Source organism: Leiobunum rupestre, chromosome 1 (assembly GCF_980474605.1).
Source record: "Leiobunum rupestre chromosome 1, qqLeiRupe1.1.hap1, whole genome shotgun sequence".
NCBI classification, from domain to species: domain Eukaryota; kingdom Metazoa; phylum Arthropoda; class Arachnida; order Opiliones; family Sclerosomatidae; genus Leiobunum; species Leiobunum rupestre.
The window spans coordinates 17626369-17649151 of record NC_143384.1 but is presented as its reverse complement, the minus strand read 5'-3'; the positions used below and the strand labels follow the sequence as shown (position 1 = coordinate 17649151).

The 22783-nt window shown below is 35.1% G+C and overlaps 4 protein-coding genes across 4 annotated transcripts; 1 reads left to right on the top strand and 3 right to left on the bottom strand.

Moving 5' to 3' along the window:
• Positions 1-5369: 5369 nt before the first annotated feature.
• Positions 5370-8197, bottom strand: LOC149961221 (dihydrolipoyl dehydrogenase, mitochondrial). Its single transcript, XM_090176059.1, has 12 exons — positions 8028-8197; positions 7864-7954; positions 7718-7794; positions 7516-7654; positions 7353-7453; positions 7047-7292; positions 6621-6982; positions 6494-6555; positions 6302-6429; positions 5762-5899; positions 5590-5679; positions 5370-5521 (listed from the first exon to the last, which is right to left on the bottom strand). Exons 1-12 carry the CDS (start codon positions 8067-8069, stop codon positions 5456-5458), a joined length of 1542 nt encoding a protein of 513 aa, XP_090032185.1. The 5' UTR covers positions 8070-8197; the 3' UTR covers positions 5370-5455.
• A 5396-nt stretch (positions 8198-13593) lies between these two features.
• LOC149961220 (serine/threonine-protein kinase pelle-like) lies at positions 13594-18428 on the bottom strand. The gene is made up of 12 exons (XM_090176048.1): positions 18097-18428; positions 17834-18019; positions 17249-17737; positions 16968-17152; positions 16824-16906; positions 16637-16751; positions 16457-16575; positions 14757-14946; positions 14622-14687; positions 14329-14542; positions 14042-14264; positions 13594-13985 (listed from the first exon to the last, which is right to left on the bottom strand). Exons 1-12 carry the CDS (start codon positions 18311-18313, stop codon positions 13664-13666), a joined length of 2409 nt encoding a protein of 802 aa, XP_090032174.1. The 5' UTR covers positions 18314-18428; the 3' UTR covers positions 13594-13663.
• On the top strand, positions 18372-20570 carry LOC149961219 (interleukin-1 receptor-associated kinase 4-like). The gene is made up of 8 exons (XM_090176056.1): positions 18372-18845; positions 18909-19078; positions 19151-19487; positions 19555-19669; positions 19742-19860; positions 19920-20172; positions 20229-20378; positions 20445-20570. The coding sequence occupies exons 1-8, from the start codon at positions 18664-18666 to the stop codon at positions 20487-20489; spliced, it is 1371 nt and encodes a 456-aa protein (XP_090032182.1). The 5' UTR covers positions 18372-18663; the 3' UTR covers positions 20490-20570.
• On the bottom strand, positions 20352-22772 carry Zmynd10 (zinc finger MYND-type containing 10). The gene is made up of 9 exons (XM_090159625.1): positions 22675-22772; positions 22488-22581; positions 22100-22233; positions 21888-22028; positions 21362-21509; positions 21083-21298; positions 20905-21026; positions 20717-20842; positions 20352-20651 (listed from the first exon to the last, which is right to left on the bottom strand). Exons 1-9 carry the CDS (start codon positions 22770-22772, stop codon positions 20582-20584), a joined length of 1149 nt encoding a protein of 382 aa, XP_090015751.1. The 3' UTR covers positions 20352-20581.
• Positions 22773-22783: the final 11 nt, after the last annotated feature.

The following is a 22783-nucleotide window of genomic DNA, read 5'->3' as shown; positions in this document are numbered from 1 at the left end:
AAAGGACCACACACGGCTTCGTTGGTAGATAAGTTTGAGGGGCCGTTTGTAGTGCAGGAAAGGACCAAACACGGCTTCGTTGGGAGATGAGTTTGAGGGGCCGTTTGTAGTGCAGGAAAGGACCACACACGGCTTCGTTGGGAGATAAGTTTGAGGGGCCGTTTGTAGTGCAGGAAAGGACCACACACGGCTTCGTTGGGAGATAAGTTTGAGGGGCCGTTTGTAGTGCAGGAAAGGACCAAACACGGCTTCGTTGGGAGATAAGTTTGAGGGGCCGTTTGTAGTGCAGGAAAGGACCACACACGGCTTCGTTGGGAGATAAGTTTGAGGGGCCGTTTGTAGTGCAGGAAAGGACCAAATACGGCTTCGTTGGGAGATGAGTTTGAGGGGCCGTTTGTAGTGCAGGAAAGGACCACACACGGCTTCGTTGGGAGATAAGTTTGAGGGGCCGTTTGTAGTGCAGGAAAGGACCACACACGGCTTCGTTGGGAGATAAGTTTGAGGGGCCGTTTGTAGTGCAGGAAAGGACCAAACACGGCTTCGTTGGGAGATAAGTTTGAGGGGCCGTTTGTAGTGCAGGAAAGGACCACACACGGCTTCGTTGGGAGATAAGTTTGAGGGGCCGTTTGTAGTGCAGGAAAGGACCACACACGGCTTCGTTGGGGATAAGTTTGAGGGGCCGTTTGTAGTGCAGGAAAGGACCAAACACGGCTTCGTTGGGAGATAAGTTTGAGGGGCCGTTTGTAGTGCAGGAAAGGACCAAACACGGCTTCGTTGGGAGATAAGTTTGAGGGGCCGTTTGTAGTGCAGGAAAGGACCAAACACGGCTTCGTTGGGAGATAAGTTTGAGGGGCCGTTTGTAGTGCAGGAAAGGACCACACACGGCTTCGTTGGGAGATAAGTTTGAGGGGCCGTTTGTAGTGCAGGAAAGGACCAAACACGGCTTCGTTGGGAGATGAGTTTGAGGGGCCGTTTGTAGTGCAGGAAAGGACCAAACACGGCTTCGTTGGGAGATGAGTTTGAGGGGCCGTTTGTAGTGCAGGAAAGGACCAAACACGGCTTCGTTGGGAGATGAGTTTGAGGGGCCGTTTGTAGTGCAGGAAAGGACCAAACACGGCTTCGTTGGGAGATAAGTTTGAGGGGCCGTTTGTAGTGCAGGAAAGGACCAAACACGGCTTCGTTGGGAGATAAGTTTGAGGGGCCGTTTGTAGTGCAGGAAAGGACCACACACGGCTTCGTTGGGAGATAAGTTTGAGGGGCCGTTTGTAGTGCAGGAAAGGACCAAACACGGCTTCGTTGGGAGATGAGTTTGAGGGGCCGTTTGTAGTGCAGGAAAGGACCACTCCCTTGACATATCGGCTGGGGAACCCGAACTCCGGTGATTTCATCGGAGTAACGTACGGGTCCCAGCTGAAGTCTTTCACCCCGCCGTGGCAAGGATATGACCCTCCCTTTACTGAAACCGGTAGGGGGGTGGACATACCGGATGATAAAAAGGAAACCCTCTCTCGTCCCAACTAGGAGGATCTCATATATCCTTCTAGGTCCCTATTACGGAGATATACATCATCCTAGGTCCCAATTACGAGGAAAAGATGGCGTAGATGGGAGATGGATGACCTTCTTGTTTTTGGTGTTTATTTTCTTGGCTTTCAATTGGCCAATTTAAATCGGTTTAGAGGCACTTGGATATAAAACGTAATGCCACACACCTTTCTAATTGGAACCGAGTCTCAAAGGCCTACAGTTCTCGAGATAGATTTTGAATGACCTTGAGGACATGGTTCAACAAAGTCATTGAGTTTTATATACCCCGTGTGTGAGCTATGCAATCAGGGCCCCAGAGGTCCTATAATTCTTATAAAATCCTATATTTTTGGAAAATCCCGAAAAAGTCTTATATAACCCTGTAATTTTGATATTTTGCCCATTTCAAATCCCACCACTCACAGTAATAGCGTTTTCCATTTGACTACGCTCTAGATCAACATTTATATTCCATTTACTTGCTCGGAGTCGGATCTGCTCCGATCAAGTTTCGCGTGTTCGATTTCCCGCGGGTGTACCGTGAATCGGAGATCGCCCAAAAACCGATCTGCCGATTTCGACAGATCGAGATCGTAGCAAATTTTTGCGTGTTCCGTTTAGATTTTTTGGCAAAATGGCAGACCAAAGGTGGTTTATTTATCGCTTGTCCGCGGACAAAAAGTGTGTTTATTCGCCTGTTTTCGGGGTAAGATTTACTCTGTCCCGAATTTGTTCGCTTGTTCCAGAGCTTTAAGGTTACACTTTTTACATCTCCTCGAAAGGAGGTGTAGAGGGAGTAATCTAGCTTTGTCGTCTGCTTAAATTTCGTTTCAAGATTTCACGAAAACATGACGGGAAACTTTTTATAAATAACCTTTAACCAGAGAGGGTAAAGTCGCTTCGCTACTGAGAGGCGTCTCTCTTTCAAAAATCCGTATTTATTTTTTTCGTCGAAAATGCCCATAGGATCCGAACGTTTGATGGCTCTGCAAGCGTATCCGGAAGTCCTAGCGCGCGATTCAATATTCAGTTTAGTACGACGCAAAAATTGATTCGTTTTTAATTTACATTTTAAGTAGTTTTTAAATGTTTTAAATATGCCTGGACCATTGTGTTCCGCCGTAAATTGTTCTAATACGAAAAATAAGAATTCTCGATTACCATTTTTCAAGTTTCCTAGGGAAAAAGAACGGTGAATACGCGTTTTTTACATAGGTTTATTTTTACTTTAACTTTCTTATTGAAATTTCAGTTCCCTATCATAGTTGGATAATGTAAAAAACGAGAAACTGACAAATAAAACAACGGAATACCTACACTTTAACCATAGGTTTTGCTCTAATCATTTCACTGACGAGTTTTATGAATATTAAAACTAAAAATAGTCTAATACCATCAGCTCTTGCCATCAGCTGTGCCAACAATATTTTATTAACACTACTCATTTTCCAGTACAGTTAGTGAAGTATAAAGAAAAACATCTAAGGGTTCTTAATGTGGTTTAAAAAATTTACTGACAATTAATATACTAAAATGTATAGCATATCCATATGCGACATATGAACATGGGTTGGAAGAAAGCGCGTTGGTCACAAACGCAACACAACCAATTTCAGAGGAAAACACATTGAATGTTCTAGATGAACATAATTACACTTTGTCCAACAGTATTTCATGCGAAAACTCAGAAAATGGTAATTGAAATTTGAAACTGTCTATCTCAATAATAAATAATTTTAATAAATTACATTACTTTAGTTGTTAATCACAATGGTAAAAGAACTTTAGATTTAAACACGCAATTGTCATCATCTTCTAAACACATTCGAACAGAGCATATGCAATTCAATTGAGAGTCCAAATCTACTTAAACAAAATGTCCTTAGCTATATATCAGGATATTTAATCCATCGCTGTTTTTCCAACCACCAATGCTCCTCTTGCCTCAGCCAACTCAAAAAGAACAATCCAATTATTGATCCTACAAATGTGCTCTCCTTCTTCAAGTTTTTCAAAACAACAAAGAACTCTTCTTTTGGTAGCCTTATAGTACCTACTGACAATTTTTTAAAGTTTATTACAGAAACAAATGAGGTATTTGATACTATAGCTTTAAACTACTATCTCACATGCCAAATGTCAAAGAGCGTATGGAAAAATTTATTACACGTCGAATTGACAAGACTTGGTTTCAAGCATCAATAGATTCAACATATCCGACTGTATTTCAAAACATGATAAGTTTCTTCGTTGAGTTTTGCATGCACAGTGCCCTGAAAAAACAAGATCTCGATCATGATTACAAAAAGACACAGAAAAGACTGGACAGGAAATTGATGAAGATACAGCACTAAACTCATACCTCATATTCGTCTTTTTTGAACTACTTCGAAGCTTTATCTTATATATTTATTTCTTATTTATTTTCATTAAGTTATTTGATCTTATTTCATTTCCAATATATTAATTTCTATTGTTATTGTTGTTAGGCCTTGGCTATTTATGTTTCCCATTATTTTAGGCAGTTAAAAAGAATTGACACTTCAATATTCAAATATAATATTTAAAAATAATTAGTTGTACTTACTTGCGTCATAAATTCACATGAAACAAACATTTCACATTTTATTTAAATTTTTTAGTATCAGAAATAAGAAAATAATCGGTGCCATATTGCGGATGTAACTAAAATCTTCTAAAAGATTTTAACTAACACCCTGTAGCACCCTGGTAGTGGGATCCTGAACTTCATTTGTAATTTCTTCTATTCGCGCGTGCGTCAAAAACTGGTAACGAAATTTTAACATTGCGGGAATAGGAAGAGACGCCTCTCAGTAGCGAAGCGACTTTACCCTCTCTGCTTTAACCTTTAACTACTCCCTTCTTACTCCAACTCGTTTTTTTCGTCAAGACAGAATTGAAGTAAAATGACGTCATATGGCTACACTTTTTAACCTGATCAAAAAACCCAGAACAGGCGGAAAAAAACCACCTCAAGACGCGAAAATTCAAATTGCAACAGACGAAAACAATAAAGCGAATCTCGAGCAATCAGTTGAAAAACACAAAGTTAAATTGCTAGATTTAGCTATAGGATAAATTCCTATACAAACCAGATGGTCACATGAGACGCGTAATTAGAAAATTTCGTACACTCTTAGCTTGCTCGTGCGCGAACTTGGTTTTTAAAACTACGCATACACGCGCGCTCAAAATTCGATTGCTATTTTATGTGCATCCGGCTTAATTGTAGTCTATACTTTTGTTATTGTTAACATGGTTAGCTACTAGTATATTTTTGTGATAAAATGGTTAAATAGTTTATTTTTGAAGTGAAAATCAAAGATTTATTTCACTAAATACAGAATTTGGTTTTTTTTAAGTATAAAATTAGTAGAAATAAAATAGCATATAGTGCGGCGAGCATTTTTACGAACCTTGCATAGTCCTATAAAATCCTATAATTTAAAAAAAAGTCCTATATTTTTAGCATAAAATAGCTTTTCAATTTTTTATGTTTTAGTGGACACCCAGTATATACATTGTATTAAAATCTTTAATTGTTGTTTTTATCAGGTTGATTTAGTGAACTAGTCTAGAAACCCGCACACAAGCAATTACTAATGGCATTGCGGGCACTGTTGTTGTAACTTAATAAATAAATACCTTCAACCACTTGTTTAAAATAGCTTTTTTACTTTCTCTTCACACAGTAATACGAACTTAAATCTGTATTTCAAAAATTTTAATATTACTTTTTGCGTCTACAGTTTTTGTTTCGGGAATGATTTATGAGAGGAAAAGAAATTGACGGTATTATGACTAGGAATAACGTACCAATATTGGTTTTCCAAAAAGGGTGGCCTGATCTTAATTTATTACTTAGTATTTTACAAAACGATCTCACGAAGTTATTATAAGTATTTCTTTAAAAGTTAACAGCTTTTCCAAAATAAGCTGCTAAGTTTGCTTCCCTAAAAGCTTCGGATACAGTCTAATCAGGAAAGAAATAAAATTGTTACCAACTAATAATCAGAATTAAGATATCTGAATTATACATACAGGATGGGCATGGCAAACTCTGGCAACATCCTCGCAAGACGCCCCGTATTCCATTGCTAACGCTGCTTCATTTATTATTTCTCCAGCTGTCTATTTTTTGGTACATTCAAAATAAATTGCGTTAAAAGCAATTGCGGATAAATTTAATTTAAAAATGAATGGCTACACCTACTGATGCTATAATATGCGCTCCTAGTATTCTATCAGTAGCCTTATCCGCTACCATTTTCACTAAACCTTCAGCTTCATTGTTGGTTTTGGCTCGGCTGTTAGCAGCCAGAGGAAATTTGCCAATCTTGTACTGAATTCCCTAATTAAAATTACAAAATATTAATTATAAAACCTAGAGAACAAAATTCTTAAGTTCATTTTTCATACTAGATGGCGCCCATTTCAAAGGTTTTTATGGTTATTGGGAATAAATACTCATTAAAAAACTACTAACACTATTTTAATAGATATCTTACATAAACCATCTAAATAAATGTGTAATTGTGCATAAAAATAATCGAAAAAATATTTTTTAGTTTTCCGCTAATTAAAAACTTTTGTTTAAGACTGTTGGCGCCATCTCTTAATACATGGGGTATTTAAAAGCTGCCTCTAATGGCGTTACCCCTGTGAAATTATCTTATCCTTCAATCTAGTCTATTTCATCTAAAGTCTAAATAATTCAGCCTAAATTTAACGCCTAATGGATGAAACAACTTACTTCCGCCTTCACTTGTTCTTCAGTTTTTCCTACCCAGGCAACTTCAGGGAAAGTGTAAATAACAGAAGGGACACAATTGTAATCTATATGTACGGGACCACCAGCAATGCCTTCCACACATACAATACCTGTAATAGAAATAAACCAATTTAAATCAAACTGAAAGAATATATTATTAATTATAATGATTACCTTCATCTTCAGCCTTATGAGCTAACATAGGTCCTGGAACCGCATCGCCAATAGCGTAGATACTAAAAAAACCAAGAGATCACTAAATTAGAAAAATTACTAAAATGTTGTAATTTAAATAAAATACCTTGGTACCGAAGTCTGGAACCTGGAATTGACTACAACACGTCCCTTCTCGTCCTTTTGAACTCCAACCTCTTCTAATCCCAAATTGTGAGTGTATGGTCTACGGCCAACACATACCAGCAGAACGTCGCATTCAAGTTCTTCTTTTTTGCTAGGATCATTGACAGATTCAATTCCGACTGAGATTGTATCTCCGTTTCGCATAGCACCAGTAACTTTAGTTCCTAATTTCATTTTTAGCCCTTGTTTGGTCAGAATACGTTGAAAGTTCTTGGAAATATCCATGTCGATGCCCATGCCCCCAATGTGAGGTAAAAATTCTACCGCCGTTACTTGGGCTCCCAATCTTGACCACACTGAACCCTATTTAAATTATATTTAAGAGTTAATTTTTTGTTTACACCATGTTTTTAACATTATCATTTACCAGTTCTAGCCCGATAACCCCAGCTCCAATAACAACCATTTTTTCAGGCACCCTTTCTAGAGAAAGAGCTCCAGTCGAAGAAACTATCGTTTTCTCATCTACTTCGATCCCTGGGAAGGGAGTCACTTCCGATCCTGTAGCAATTAGAATATTTTTTGCTTTAACAGTTTCTGATCCTCCGTCGCTTTTCAAAACTGTAACTTCGTGTGGGCCAGTTATTTTTCCATGACCTTGAAGACGTGTTACCTAATAATTTTTTAAGTTTATTATAATAACCAGTAGTTATTAATCAAATACTGACCTTACCTTATTGTTTTTGAATAAATGAGCAATTCCCCCTGTTAATCCTTTCACTGCAATCCTTTTCTGCTCCATCATTTTGTCCAAATTAAGAGTTACTCCTGAGCCTTCAATAGATTGAGGTTATTAATTAAACCATAAGTTCGGAGTACTGTAGCTGTTGGCGTACATTCAATTCCTCTGTCAAACAAATCATTAGAATGCGCCATATGATAGAAATGGGAGTTATGAAGTAGTGCTTTTGATGGGATACATCCAACATTGAGGCATGTTCCACCTAAAGTGTCATTTTTCTCTATGCACACTGTCTAAAAAATAAACAAATTATTAAACACTAAGCAAAGCCATACCATTTACTTAATTATTCTTACTTTCATTCCTAACTGAGCAGCTTTTATAGCTGCTACATAGCCACCGGGACCAGAACCAATAACAACTAAATCAGCATCTACAAAAACCACTATTATTACATAATATAAAACACACATATTAAAATTTTTAGGGAAATGCATATTACCAGTTTCCGAAGAGTATTTACGACTTTGAACGAAAGAAATTACTACTGATTTATTAGATTTATAGCCAATTTTATTAATACAGGTGCATTGCTATAGTCATAGAAAAAAAGCCCAAGGCTTAGTAATATAGATGCTAATATAAGCTTACTTTAGATTTAATTACCTTAACGGCGCTTGTGAATTTAGTTCTCATTACGGACTGCATTGTGACAATTTTATTTATTAATTATTTTATAAATACTTTACAAGTAGTGCCAAGTCGGCGTACGCGAGATCGCCACTGCTGACTGCTGAGTCCTTTACTCCTCTAGAAAACGGCTAAGGTCATTTGGTCTAAAACACAGCCAACTTTAATCATGGACTGTTTACTTAAAGCGGCCAACTCCTTCGTTTCGCTAGGTTCCCTCCCCGCCAGCTCTTTCAAAAGTATTGATTTTTTGGCGGGTAATTCAAAGTTAGTGTTTCAAGTGCACAAGAAAATATTTTATTTATAAATATATAATTAAAGCCTGTCAGTTCAGCAGTTATTCGGAACGAAATCGCTTGAAACTAGTCTGGTTTTAATAGTTGTTTCTATAAAATAATATGAATAAAAAGTAAAAAATATAATATGTTGCCCTTACGTCACAAGACACAGCTTTATTAGTATAATCATATGTAACATAATTACTCATAAGTATGCCACTAGCTCTATTTCTTCACTAACGTTTGTTTCACAGATATTGCGTCATCCGTACCCCAGGTAATATTTGACGTCATATTTGACGTCATCGAATCTCAAATGCCGATAATGCCGTCGTATTATTAATTATACGTCTGATAAACCGATGGCCATTATTTTAGTAAACAAGACGTACGACGGTCAGAATACACACAATCCTTCTAATTTGTTAAGTTTGTTTGAGCTATTCACAGCAACCTGCAACGCCGGTATCACAACCAAAATATATCCACGGTCACAGATATATACATATTTACACTTATTTGTTACTTCTAGTCATACTTTGAAAGCATCGAAGATTCCTTCGATCAGTGTCACTCTTATTTTTTACTTCTGATCACACCTATTTGTTACTACTAGTCAGCCGTTGAGTGTCACACTTATTTCTTCTGGTTAATAATAATAATAATAATCAGCTAGGCTAATACCCAAGGCACCACCTTAGGCAAGGACTAGTTCGATCCGTTTCATACTTATTTGTTACTTCTGATCACACTTATTTCTTCTGGTCATACGCCGAAGACTAGGTCGATCAGTGTCATACTTAATTGTTACTTCTGGTCATACATTGAAAGCGCGGCGCACTCTGAACGGCCTTGAAAAACGCCAGAAGGAAACTGGCGCGTAGACCTCTATAAACACGCGGATTTACAATGTTGGAAATTGCGGGGCTCCGTATACGCTGCCCAAAAAACCTTACTTAAAATTAAAATTAAGGAACGTATTTGCAACTCTTGGATATATGTAAACCGCAGCTATTCAAAAATATAACTTTCATGAAAATCGGACTTAAAGAACGTTATGCCGACTTTCAGGCGGAAATATAAGTGTCACACTTATTTATTACTTTTGGTCATATAAGAATGGCCTCCGATAAGTGGCATACTTATTTGTTACTTCAGGTCACACGTTGTAAGCATCGCCTATTACTCCGATAAGTGTCACACTTATTTGTTACTTCAGGTCATAAGTTGTAAGCATCGCGTATTACTCCGATAAGTGTCACACTTATTTTTTACTTTGGGTCATATTAGAACGGCCTCCGATAAGTGTCACACTTATTTGTTACTTTGGGTCATATTAGAAAGGCCTTGGAAAATGCCAGAGATAAATTCGCGTCAAGTCTCTAACCACGCGTATTTCCAATGTTAGAAGTTGAGGGGGGTACTTATACGCTGTCCAAAAACCTTACTAAGAATTAAAATTAAGCAACGAAATTGCAATTCTAGGATATATGGAAACCACAGCTATTCAAAAATATAACTTTCATGAAAATCGGACTTAAATTAAGGAACGTTATGTCGACTTTCAGGCGGAAATATAAAACCACGAACATTATGGTCCCGTAAACAAGGGCGTATCCAGGATTTTTTGAGGGAAAATTTCAAGGGGGGGGGGTGCTGACGGAAGTTTCACTGATTTTTATTAGGCACCCCCCCCAGTCAATCAGCATTTCGGGGGGGGGGTTGAACCCCCCCCCCCCCCTTAAATACGCCCTTGCCCGTAAATAACCCCGAAAACTATACTTAAATTTCATATTTACTGATATAACCGAAGTTGTAGTTCAGATGAATCCTAACCTATCCAATAATATTTTTTTTAACGTTACCGGACTTAATTTTTAACAAAATATCAACCACACAAAGCCAAACTACCGAAAACGGTAAATTGGGCAAATGCCCAACTTCTTGGGATTCGATTTCAAAACTTTATGAAAGGCTATCAATGGCGATGCATGTACATTCGAACGAAATATCCCTTTTCGACGACTTGTTCCATTTTCAGAAAGCGATCACTTATTGGTTATTTTCCCCAACCTCTTATTTTTCTACACTACTCATTATTTAACTTCATCCGCACAAACCGAGCGAGTTTATAAATTTCAATAAAGCTACATTGGGCTGACTAAAATTCCGACGCAAAAAATTCCTTCTCAATTTAGAGGTTTTCCATTGGCTTTAATAAATATGTTAGTAGCCAATAGTGTGACTCCCAAAATTGCTAGGATGAATAAAAAGGTTAATTATATAATATAATAAATAATAATAAATTATATAATCCTTTAAAATTTAACGTAGTCCACCTTTTTGCTGGTTCGTGGTGAAACAAACCGTTAGTGAAGATTTTTGAATGGAATAAAGGTACAGTGGCATACTTATGAGTAATTATGTTACATATGGTATAATCGTAGGCCGCTCTTTCCCGTGCTCCAAGACGTAAAAGAAACATTAAAACAAGAAGGCCAAGATATATTATAGAAGTCTTATTTATATACATTAAAATATTTTCTTGGGCACATAAAACATCGTTGTACTTTTTCTTACCATTAAATCAAGAATGTATTTGTTGCTATTTAGGGACGATTTTTAGAGTTCTTCCCAATCCCCCTCGTGCCCCAAGAGTAAGCTCCTTCCACCTAAAAAAATCAAATCAGACCGGCATCTCATTGGCTTTTTTAAACCGATGTCTTTCGACGCGATTGAGCCTGAAGCCGGCATAGAGTATAGAAAGAAGCTCAAGATTTGGGCTGATTTTGATATTTTTTTAGTTTTTAATCAATTATCCACTTAATTCCATGGAAATATGAATAAATTAATGTAGTAAAGTTGTTCTCATTATAAGTGAGGGACTATGTTTACGAGAAGAGTTTCTGGATTTTTGAGTGCGTAATGTTTTACATGGAAGATGCGTTATTGTTCTTGTAGCGTGAATAATGGCAACTAAAAATGATGTAACCGTATCGAAAGCCGTATTTTGGTGAGATTAATTGAATAATTTCAATATTTATCAACACGTCTCAAGTTTTTCTGCATATTTAAAAACTAATTAGTAAATGACAATGCCTTTCAGTTGCGGTCCACAACACGGAAGTTTAACATTTCATGAGATTTCTGTAGATAAAGCATAGTAAATATAAGATTAATCGCAACTTCTGCTTTAACAAATAGGGTTACAGAATCAATTGAATTAGAAGGTTGGGCTATAGAATCTTGCAGTGCCGTATTAACTCATGGCAGGGCCCCTAGGCTTTGAACCGCTTTCGGCCTTTCGGCATACCCTCCCCTTTGTGACGCATGGGCCCATGTTTGGCCCGTGCTCTAGGTGGGCCCTAGACAGTAGACTTCAGACTGGTTAACCTTATGGATAATGCGGCACTGGGCTCAAGGGCGGTGTGAGGGGTCGGAAGTCGATTCAAAAAACGTCACTGAAACGTCATAAGAGTGTAACTTTGTAAATGCGCCGAAAGGCGATTGAATGATGTATTTTAAATGGACCCCCCCAGCTAGCTAAAATATTACCGGAAGTTAGTCGACCCAATATCATTCAAGTTTTATATTTTCTATGGATGAAGTTATGGCTTAAAAAACATTTAATGAAAAAACTTTGAAGTAAACGATAAAACGGTACCTTAGTTTGAAAAAAATCGTAACTATCTAGCTCTCGTTTTCTGGAATACTGCCCAAATTTGAAAATGTTACCCGAAGTATATAATACAACTATTATGATAAAAGTATTAATCGCAATAGTGTTGTCGTCTGATACGATTTTGAAAACTTGTAACGTCACAGCTGTAATGTTAATAGTGGCCGCCATGACAGTTACCGTTTTTTAACAATAGGCAAATTACAATGATGACGTCGCAGGGTTTCAGACGACAACACTCTATAGACTGCTAAAGATACTCGCTTTAAAATTGTTCCTTGTATGGAATATCAGAGCGGTGCACATCGCAATCGAAAAATCGTCATCTAACACGAGCTAAGACGTTTTTAACGGTATCTAGCGCCAGTTACCCGTAGCTTCTGGTTAACTTGATCTTAAGTGATCCATGATAAATTTGGAATTTTACACTCCATTTATAAAAAACAAATATAAGCGAAATAATTATTTAAAGCATAAGTAACATAATGCCTAAAGCTAGAAGTGGTAAGTTTTTAATCACTGACCGTAAATACCATTCTCTGGGGTTTCGTAGTAGAGAAGAAGAGTATGAGAGTAACCCTATGACGTCATATTCCTCCGATTTTGTGGTGTCGAATAGTTTGAGTTTGGAAAAGGTTACGCAAAATGGTTGCCTGTGGCCATTTTAGTAGATACGCATACCATTTTCACAGTTTCTCTTTACACCTCCTTTTCAGGAGTAAAAGAGTAGCCCTAAAATCCTGGAACAGAAGAATAGTTTATGGTATAGAGTAATTCTTAGCCCCAGAAGAGGCGAATAGTTTGTTTTAGGGTTAAAAGAGTACAACTTTGGTCTGAGAAAAGGCGAAACACAACCACCTAATAGCTCCTAGAAATCTTATTTTTACCACTAACATTGCACTCACCTCACTTCTAACCCCCGTTCCAGTTAATCATCAATTTATAATTAATGGCACTCAAGAAATATTTATTAAAGGCGTCCTACTATCGGTAGTAGTTCCCTTTATCTAACCATGCCAGTGCCTTACAGTCAGAACCGTCCCTTGGGTAGGCAAGAGGGGCAGGGGCCCAGGGCTCCAAAATGTTAGGGGCCCAAAATCGATGATTTTCATTTAAATTAGATATTGAAAATTTTAAAATTTCTACTTAGGGTTCTGGGGGCGCCATTTGGATTAGGTACGGCTCTGCTTGCAGTTGTTATTAATCAGAGGGGTGTATTTGTTCCTAAAAAAAAATACGAAGTACAGATCTCCACAAAACGTCACTTTCTCCACTGCACTAAATAAAATCTTAATTGAGGCATAGTTCAATCCATATTGATCAAACATGGTAAAAGTTCAATCGGTATTAGACTATCAAACCATAAAATAAAATAATATCGGAACCAATAAGGCAAGAAATGATAATACATCCGTCAATTGAAAATATCGAGAATTGATTTACAATTTTAACCAATGGAGAAAAACTTGTGAGAAGAGATGATATGACATCTTGTGCGAATAATAAAAAATTATCAAGTTTAGGGGCAGAATTCTTACAATTTTGACACAACATAAGTTTAAAGGAATTCAAAATGTAAAAAATATAAAAACGTAAAACTTTTATCAAAAAATTATCTTTACAAAAATACACGATGTACACGTGGTTTTAAATTCTTAGCTTTCACCTAAAATGTCAGATAAAAGGCTATTAATGTTGAAGCAGGGGGAATCGCTGACGATACCAGAAGGATGAGGCGTTGGTCCTAGCTCTGATGATTCATCCCTGTTAGGAAATCCTTCCGTGGGTGGCTTCGTTCCCAAAATTGTTAAACAAGGCAAAGAATTTGAATTAATATATATACTGCGACTGGGGTTATTTCCATCTGATTCTAAATTTCCTTGTTCGACATTATTCTCACTACCCGCAGTGGCTTGGCAAGATGATTCTTCATCGTATATATCTTCATTACCTTCTACCAACAAACTTGGAGGAGCCCTATGTATTATAAATGATCAATAATAGAAACAAAAAGTTAACATTTGTAAAAATACCTAATCTTGGAATAACTGATAGAATTCGACGATTCAAAATGAGGTGGAATCTGATTCAAACTCGCTTCTTGAGCAGCAGATGCGCCAGTTTTAGGTCTTGGACTAGCTGAACGCTTTGGATTATCCATGAAATCGGGTCCTTTTTTTACATCATACCAGACTTGAAGCTCTAGTGGCGATAACTGCGGTGATGCTGGCAATATTCCAGTTTCTCTAGAAAGCTCTGTTAAATACAAAGTATTTAAAGTGGCAATTCTTCAGTAAATTTGTAAAGCAAAGAAACCAACTTCGTATTCTTTCAGTTCTTATGATGGCTTGCCTCGCTTGTTCAAAAATTTTGAGGACCTCTGACATATCAGGTCGTTTATTTTTGTGTGTCTGGGAACACTTCTGTCCTAATCGAAGCATTTCATCAAACCATTCCAATACTTGATTTCCAGCTTTAGGATCCCTCAAAGTTTCGGAATCTCCATTTTTTATAACATCAGCAACAAAGTCCATCTTTTAAATGACAATTCGAAACTTACATTCAACCTCATCAAAAACTTACTACTTTAAGCACTTTAAAATTAAAACTTACGAGTAGTTTATTATTCGGCCTTTTGTCATTGTAAGCGCGTTGGCCTGTACAAATTTCCAACAGAACCTATAAAAAAACGCAAAAACTTATTACACTGAAAAAAAAATTAAATTTAAAATTTTTATTGGCATTTACAATTCCATAACTATAAACGTCAACTTTCGATGATAAATGACTTGAACGCAGATATTCAGGTGGCAGGTACACTTGGGTTCCATGAACGGAACTAACTTTGATATGAGTATACATATTTCCCGGACCATCTCGAGCTAGTCCAAAATCACCTATTTTAGCTTTCATATCAGAATCCAGAAGAATATTGGCGCTAATTATTAAGGAATAAAATACTAATTATTAAGTGAATGAAAATTGAAGTGGTTCAATTCAGATTCAAATTGAATAAAAATCTAATATCATAAGACTATCAAGGAGTGCCTTGCCTTGATAGTCTTATAATAACATCAATAGCTATAAAAAAACACAATAGGTGAAGAATTTCTATGGAAATTTTTCTTTGATTTTTAACGATTTTTATTCAATTAATTTCTCTTTTCCTGAATAAATAACGGATATTTTACTTTTAAGAGTTAGTTAATCTTGAATTAAAATCAATCTTTATTAAATTTAATTACTATTTAATATATTAGTTTACTCAGATTTTCAAAGTATTTTAATTTTTTAAGAAGCTATTTTTGTAATTTTTAATCCTACATTAAAATACATCCTATGATTTAAATTTTTTTAAACCAATGATTTAAATTATGATTTATTTCAAATTGATTTAAATCTGCCAACCCTGATTTATTACAAACTGATAATTTGTTTAAAGTTAACCTTGGAAGCAATTTCTTTCTCAATACTAAAAAATCAGAAGAAAAATGTAAAAGCTTAAAGATTGCAGTGTTGAAATAACATCAACCAAAAACCACCAATTGTAATAGTAAATTGTAAGTAATCGTAAATGTTGGGATAAAATTGCCTCAAATTTGGCCAATATAACAGGACAAGTGGCAAATCATAACCGAATTAGTTGAATCCTTGATATTAGCGGTCCTTATCCCAATACCAACTCCTAAACCTCTATACCAGTACATGAAGAATGGGCAAAATATCAACACACCAACACATTTTTGGATACTTTAGACGATACTGAAAATTTGTGCCAAAATTATTTTGCGGAAATGAAAATTCTCTGAGATATTAAATTTGTAAAATTAAAGTCTTTTAGAGTTACTTTTTGCCAAAATTCGGCCCGCTTCATTGTTGTAGGTTAAGTAGGATACGCGATGGACTTAAAAGAAATAAATATGCAATAAAAGTAAAGCATTGTCCAAATTTATTTGCGGAAATGGTTAAACTAGCGTAAAACTTTTTACATGGCCACGCTCCCCTGCAGAATTTTGTTACACTGCCCATGTGCTGTCTGCAAATTTTGGTAAAGCACCCCCTCCGAATGCAAGACGAGTGTAAAAAAGTATTGTTTAAAAATACTACACTCTCGTGCTGGGGTGCGAGGCGCCACCACAACCCCATTCTCGCTAATCACGATGGGCTGTCTAGCTTCGCGCCTGAAAGACATATTACCAAGGAAAAAACAGAATTTTTTTGGTCCCCGCCCAATATTGCACAAAACGGAAAATTTTGTGTACCCTACTATACCACAAATGGAAACGTAACGCTAGATAACTTTGACTTTCAAAAAAAAATATCTCAGCGAATTTTCATTAGCGCAAAATAATTTTGCACAGAAATGTGCAGCATCCAAAAAAAAAATTTAGATAGACTGTTTGGATTAATTAAACGAATCGGGCATAACTAAACTTGAAGAGGCTAACCTTTTAATATCTCCATGTACGAGTGGTTTATCCGGAAGAGCATGTAGATAGTTCAATCCTTTTGCCGTTCCATCAGCAATTTCAGCTCGTTGCGTCCAATTTAAAGGGGCGGTTCCATTCTGAGAATACCTGTTTGTTAATTTACGGAAGTTTTAAATTAAATAGGTTTCAATTAATCACCCTGCAAAGTAGTCTATCTTCCAGTGATCCATTGATCATGTATTGATATACAATACACGGTTCTGGGCTATCCAAACAAACTCCGTACAGAGGAAGAATGTTATCGATGCGGCAACTACAAATATTTTTTCATTATTAAATTTAAAGCCTAGACTTTTTTTTTTAAATTTCTGAAATAGCTGCGTACCTATTTAAAATTCGCATCTCAGTTAAGGATTGTTTCAGACTTATTTCTTGAATGAATGTGTCTCCCGCATTTGCTTTACTTTTCTGTAAATACAATTTGTTGTTAAAGAATGCTAACTAATTTCCTTACGTTAAAACCACTTACAGGTAATAGCCTTTTTATCGCAACATAAACACCTTTCCATTCAGCTTTATAAACAATTCCAAATCCTCCACGGCCTAAAATTCTACTGTCATCGAAGTTATTTGTAGCTTTAAGAATATCACGATGCGCAATTTGCATTCCCTTTGGCAAGTCTTCAGATCTAAATGGTACGTCACTTTTGATTCCTGCTAAATAGAACAAAGAAAAAGATTAAAGAAGCGAATAGTTCACAATTAATGGCAAAACTGTAGGCTAAAAGATGGAAATGGACAAAATCTCACCTATTGACTTATCATATTCACTTTTCTTCGCACTTTTTTTTTCATCAGTTACAGGTATATTGAGTTTCTTAACTCCATCTTTTGATTTGAGTGATGATTGTGCCATTGCACCATTGTTCATAACATTTGAATATTTATCTCCAACCACTCCTGTTGGAGCGGTTCCATTTTGAGTTTGACTAACATGAGCTTTTTCATTGAAAGGAACTTTCTCTGTGAATTTTGAAGATTCCACAAGAATATTATTATTGACATTCATAGCCAATCCAGACATTTTAGAAACCAAATTGGGTAAGGAAGCGTCCGAGTTGAAATTGGAAGGATCATCTTTGAACTTGGCCTTCTCAATCTCTGATGATGTCATTTTATAGGCACCAAGTAATGAAGACTGACTATTTGAATCAAAAGGCACAGCGTTCGCGGCAGATAAAAACATTCCATAAGTATTAGGCTTGTTTCCTTTTAGTAAGTGGTGATATTTGGGATTTACTGTTAAAAGTAGAGTTAAATTAGGACAAAATAAAAATAAAAGTAGAGTTAAATTAGGACAAAATAAAAATAAACTGAGTTTAAATGTAATCGTACCATATTCTACAACGATGCACATGGCTCTGTAGTGCTCTATTTTACTTAACATAATGAATAGCTCATCAATAGTTCCATTTCTCTGGCCAAATTTCTCCAAAAGAAGATTAGTTGGACTTTCATTGCGGTATCTGGCCTGACCCATAAGGGAAAGCTCTATTTGATCCAATTTCATCACCAATCCACCTGAAACCCCGCATTTATAACACAAAAGTTCCAACAAAAATGAATGGCTTATAAATGACAATTTTTTTGTAACTTACCAAGATCTTCCCATTTTCCATCAGCATCGAGTAATTGAGTAAGAGCTCTTCTTTCAGGGTATGGAAGATTATAAATGTACCTGTATTTTAATTTTTGATTTTCCTTAGAGGAAGACATGTTTGTTATTACAAGTAGACGAGGCACAATATCAATGAAATGTTTGGCCGTAAGTATTGCTACATTTATTCTTGATAGTTGATTGAAGCGCGAAGGCATAGGCCTATTTTGATTAAAACATAACTAATACGTACTTCCCTATTTTCTAGTTAAAAAAAAACATTCGTTAGGCGTGACAGTGACAAAATGACGGGAGGCCATAAATTGAGATGGAAGAGAACTAATTAAAGAAAAGTACACTCAAGCACGTGACCTAAATATTTAAAAAAAAAGAGAATGATGTCATTTGGACGATGGTAAGTCTCTTATTGGATAAAATTTGACCTACAAGCAGACGACAAGTTTCAAGGCTACTAAGCCTTTGTAAAAATGACAAATAGTTCATTTCCTTCCTTTACACATCAAATTTAATATATATAACAAAAGAATATACACACATTGTATTAGCAATGAGTTCCCAGACCAAAAAAAATCTTACATTAGATACAGAATTAAGGCATTTACATCCTAACCTAAGAATACAATTAGCACGGATACTGGATGTAGCTGATTCATGGAAGGATTTGGCAGCGATGATTGAAAAACCTGATATCCAAGAGAAAGAACCTCTATTCAGTGCCAATGATATTTGGTAGATAACAATTTACAAAGATAAATTAAATTGATTATAAATTATGTCAAAAATTGGTTTTAGCCTTCTAGAAGATCAAAAATATCGTATGTCAGGTAGCCCTACGCAAGCTCTAATTGAACACTGGAGCACTTTTGGGAGGAAAAGACCGACTCTTAATACTTTGCTAGATCTTCTTGCCAAATGCCACCTGTATCGTGCTGCTGATTTTATTTCCATTGATGTACTATATGGTTAGTCGTCAGCTAATAATATCAATAACACACTCTTGATGTATTAACTACTGTGTATTTGAAATTTATAAGGTACACCAGTTGAAAGAAATATTTCGCAGTTTACTTTAAACACCGAACAAAATCCTAATACAGATGGCAATGCAAATTTTGAAGCCTGTGTAGAAGATGCTTCAAACTTTGATTTACCTTTTACAACCATTCCTCATATCTCTTTCAACTTTCTCAGAGATTCAACAAGAAATTTTGATGAAAATAAAATAAAAAATGGAGGAACGAAATTGGGGGAAGGTGCTTATGGAGGAGTATACTTGGGATTTCTATCTCAGTTAAACGAAAATGTGGCTATAAAACGTTTAAAAGAGAAGATTAATAAACAATTTGTAACTGAACTGGAAATATTAACATCGTAATAAGTTTTAACTAATACAAAATTAAAAATAATAAAGTAATAACTAAGACACTTTACATTATAGATTCCACCATGACAATCTATTGCCATTACTCGGTTATTCAATAAATGGTCCAAACGCCTGTTTAGTTTACAAATATATGGAAAATGGGTCATTGCTAGATAATCTAATTGCTAATGTAATATTTTTATATTAAATCACTAATATTAGTCAACTAGGCGATATAATTCCAAAATGAATTTTAATTTAGGATGATATTGAACCATTATTATGGAAGCAAAGAGTTAAGATAGCAGTAGGAACTGCCAAAGGAATAAGTCACCTTCACAATTTTCAAGAAAAACCATTTATACATAGGGATATTAAAAGGTTTAATCGTAAAATGTTATAACCAATTTTCCCTTTCAATTTTGTGTATTGTTTTACAGCGCAAATATACTGCTTGATTTAAATATGAATCCAAAAGTTGGTGACTTTGGATTAGCTAGAATCGGTTCTAGTGGACTTTCAACAACCAGTGCAATAACAACAACTATATTTGGAACCTCTGTTTATATGGCTCCAGAAGCGTTTAGAGGGGATGTTTCGGTAAAGCTAGATACGTTTAGCTTTGGTGTGGTGTTATTGGAATTGCTGACAAGCTTGCCACCCTTTGATCCCAATAGAGAGGAAAATGACATAGTAATTACAAAATTTATCGCTTTCAAGCCCTTATTTAAAGAATCTTTTTATTACAGTTATCGTTCGTTCAAGAAAATAGCGAAGAGTTTGATTTCTTATTGGATAATAAAATTGGTCCGTGGAATTATGAATGCGCAAATTCTTTATTCAAACTTGCGTTTCTGTGCACCGAGAGCCGAAAAAAAGATCGGCCTACTATAAACCATGTATTTTTGTTTCAATATATCATAAAATCTACTGAAATGACTAATTTTATTACATATTTATTTTAGATATTGCCACAACTAGAAGACCTGGAAAAACTGACTGAAGTTTGATAATGTTAAATTGATACCATTGTTTAAATTTTTCATTATTTTTGTAAAATTTATAATTATATAAAATATTTTTTAAAAGTTTGTATGTGTTTCTATAAAGCCTGTGTTGAAGATATTTTGCATGAAATTTTGTGAACTTCCCAATCTTTGGCTTGGCAATTTCTATGGCCACAAAAAAAATTAATTACAATACTGAAAACTACATTGTTATAAATATTTTAGATTACCTATCACAATACCAAACAATTTGGCAGCGAGAACATTTTTTTTTGGCGACTTTGAAACAAGAAGCGCATTTTGTGGTTTGGGGGATAATTTTTTCTATCACATCCAGTTCATAGATTTCTGACATTCTTGAAATTTTAATATTTCTGTTATTTGGATTTCAAAATATACTTCTTTAAAGTGTATTTACTTTTTAGAGTGTTCTCTTATGATGTCTGAATCTGGATTTATAAATCTTTCTTTCAGATGTTCTGCAATTTCAGCCCATTTTCCATTTCCAAGTTCTAACAATTTGTCTTTGAAACTGATTGACTAAAATTTATTAATTAATATTAATTTTGGCATTTCCTATAAGCGTAAATACTTGCCTCAATAACAACCAAATCTGATTTGGCATCAGGAGGGTCAAAAAATGATAAATGGTCCAAGTATTTCCTTAGAAGTTCAAGACATGGAACCGTGTCTAATAATTCAGGAGTTATGAAACTACCTATCTTCATAATTCTATTTTTACGATAACCATTATATTCGTATTTCTTTTGACATTCAGCATCTAATAACAGTCTTGCAAGAGCTATCCAAACCTAAAATCATTTAATTTATAATACTGTATATTAAATAATCACAATATTTCAAACTTCGTTTACCAATCCCTCAATTTTGGTTGTATTTACGTTTGAAGAAGAATAATTGCCATTTGGACAAGAAATTACAGAAGGATTTTCAATCAATTGAACCAGCAACATAGGCACATCTCGTACTTTCAGAATTTGGTGAATTACACTCAAAGGAAAGCTATTACATAAGATAAAAAAGAGTAAAACTACTTTAGTTACACAGTAAAAACTTTTAATAAAATTTTAAAAAATTTTTAACGCGCTACAAAGAGCGAACGACTAGTTTCGCCATCGCATACCTGATGATGCCTCCGTATGCGATGGCGAAACTAGTCGTTCGCTCTTTGTAGCGCGTTAAAAAATTTTTTAAATTTTATTAAAAGTTTTTACTGTGTAACTAAAGTAGTTTTACTCTTTTTTTATCTTACATCATACACAGGTGTCGTTTGTTAATTTAAACTTTCTTTAGTTTAATTAACCCTCTTATATTAAGCTATTACATGTTTCAAAATCTTAAATTTCCCAATAAAGTCAACTAAAGTAAAACATTACACACTGAGTAATATTGTCGCAAATAAAGCAAAGAGTTGATAGAGCTTTTATAGAAATGCCAAAATTAAGTTCTTCATTTTGTTTCTTCAATTCACATGATGCATTTTCTACACACTCGCTTTCCAAATCAGAACCACTAGACCCACTGAAAATATATTTTCAATATATTATAACACTATAATCACTATTTTTTAAGTTTTCAAGTTATTTATTTACTTTATAAGATGATAGACTACCGTCTCATAAAGATATTCAAAAAGATCAAAGGAATCCTCAAAAATGGAATCTAAGGCATCTTCATGGTATAAAACTGTTTCAAGCAAATTTAAAACTACACCTTCATGATACAACTTTAAAGGAATTCAAAATAAATTAAATATTATTGCGACTAAAACTTTCAAAGAAATATACCACGGTGTAGAAAGGAATTGAAGAATTAAAATTTTGATTTTTCTGTAGCAAAATAGGAAATATTTTTTCCTTCCACACATTTGTCACAATTAATTCTCGTATCAATACAGAAATCTGTCAATTATTAAGAGGAAATTTACTATTGGCCCAAATAAATGTAAAATTAAAATTACTGTGCCTTTTTATAAGAAACCAATGCGTCTTTAACATATTCATCTTGATTTAAAGAAGCACTTAAGACAGCTTGAGCCGCAAGTTTCGATATTCTATTATGTTGTTCAAACCACCTACATGTAGCAAAAGTACAGAACCATTGTTTTTGTGGTAACCATAGAAACAAAGCCAAATTTTAAGTAAAAACCCAAAAATCCCAAATATACCTTGAAGATCCGATATTTTCAAAATTGAAAACTTCTAAATTATCAACATACGCTTCAGATTCAAAAGCAGAAATAATAGAATAATAATTTTCATCCATTTTCTAATATA

What these genes read in the sequence shown, in the direction of transcription:
- LOC149961221 (XM_090176059.1), bottom strand. Translation starts at nt 8,069, where the DNA reads ATGCAGTCCGTAATGAGAACTAAATTCACAAGCGCCGTTAAG. An exon ending in TCATAAGGCTGAAGATGAAG is followed by an intron (nt 6,430 to 6,493) that starts GTAATCATTATA and finishes TTTCTATTACAG; the next exon opens with GTATTGTATGTGTGGAAGGC. An exon ending in GAGTTTGCCATGCCCATCCT is followed by an intron (nt 5,522 to 5,589) that starts GTATGTATAATT and finishes TTTCCTGATTAG; the next exon opens with ACTGTATCCGAAGCTTTTAG.
- LOC149961220 (XM_090176048.1), bottom strand. Translation starts at nt 18,313, where the DNA reads ATGCCTTCGCGCTTCAATCAACTATCAAGAATAAATGTAGCAATACTT. An exon ending in GGCCGAATAATAAACTACTC is followed by an intron (nt 14,543 to 14,621) that starts GTAAGTTTTAAT and finishes GTCATTTAAAAG; the next exon opens with ATGGACTTTGTTGCTGATGT. An exon ending in ATCAGTTATTCCAAGATTAG is followed by an intron (nt 13,986 to 14,041) that starts GTATTTTTACAA and finishes TATAATACATAG; the next exon opens with GGCTCCTCCAAGTTTGTTGG.
- LOC149961219 (XM_090176056.1), top strand. Translation starts at nt 18,664, where the DNA reads ATGAGTTCCCAGACCAAAAAAAATCTTACATTAGATACAGAATTAAGG. An exon ending in TTCAGTGCCAATGATATTTG is followed by an intron (nt 18,846 to 18,908) that starts GTAGATAACAAT and finishes AATTGGTTTTAG; the next exon opens with CCTTCTAGAAGATCAAAAAT. An exon ending in TAGATAATCTAATTGCTAAT is followed by an intron (nt 19,670 to 19,741) that starts GTAATATTTTTA and finishes ATTTTAATTTAG; the next exon opens with GATGATATTGAACCATTATT.
- Zmynd10 (XM_090159625.1), bottom strand. Translation starts at nt 22,772, where the DNA reads ATGGATGAAAATTATTATTCTATTATTTCTGCTTTTGAATCTGAAGCG. An exon ending in AATATGTTAAAGACGCATTG is followed by an intron (nt 22,234 to 22,487) that starts GTTTCTTATAAA and finishes ATTCCTTTAAAG; the next exon opens with TTGTATCATGAAGGTGTAGT. An exon ending in ATTTGCGACAATATTACTCA is followed by an intron (nt 21,510 to 21,887) that starts GTGTGTAATGTT and finishes CTTATGTAATAG; the next exon opens with CTTTCCTTTGAGTGTAATTC.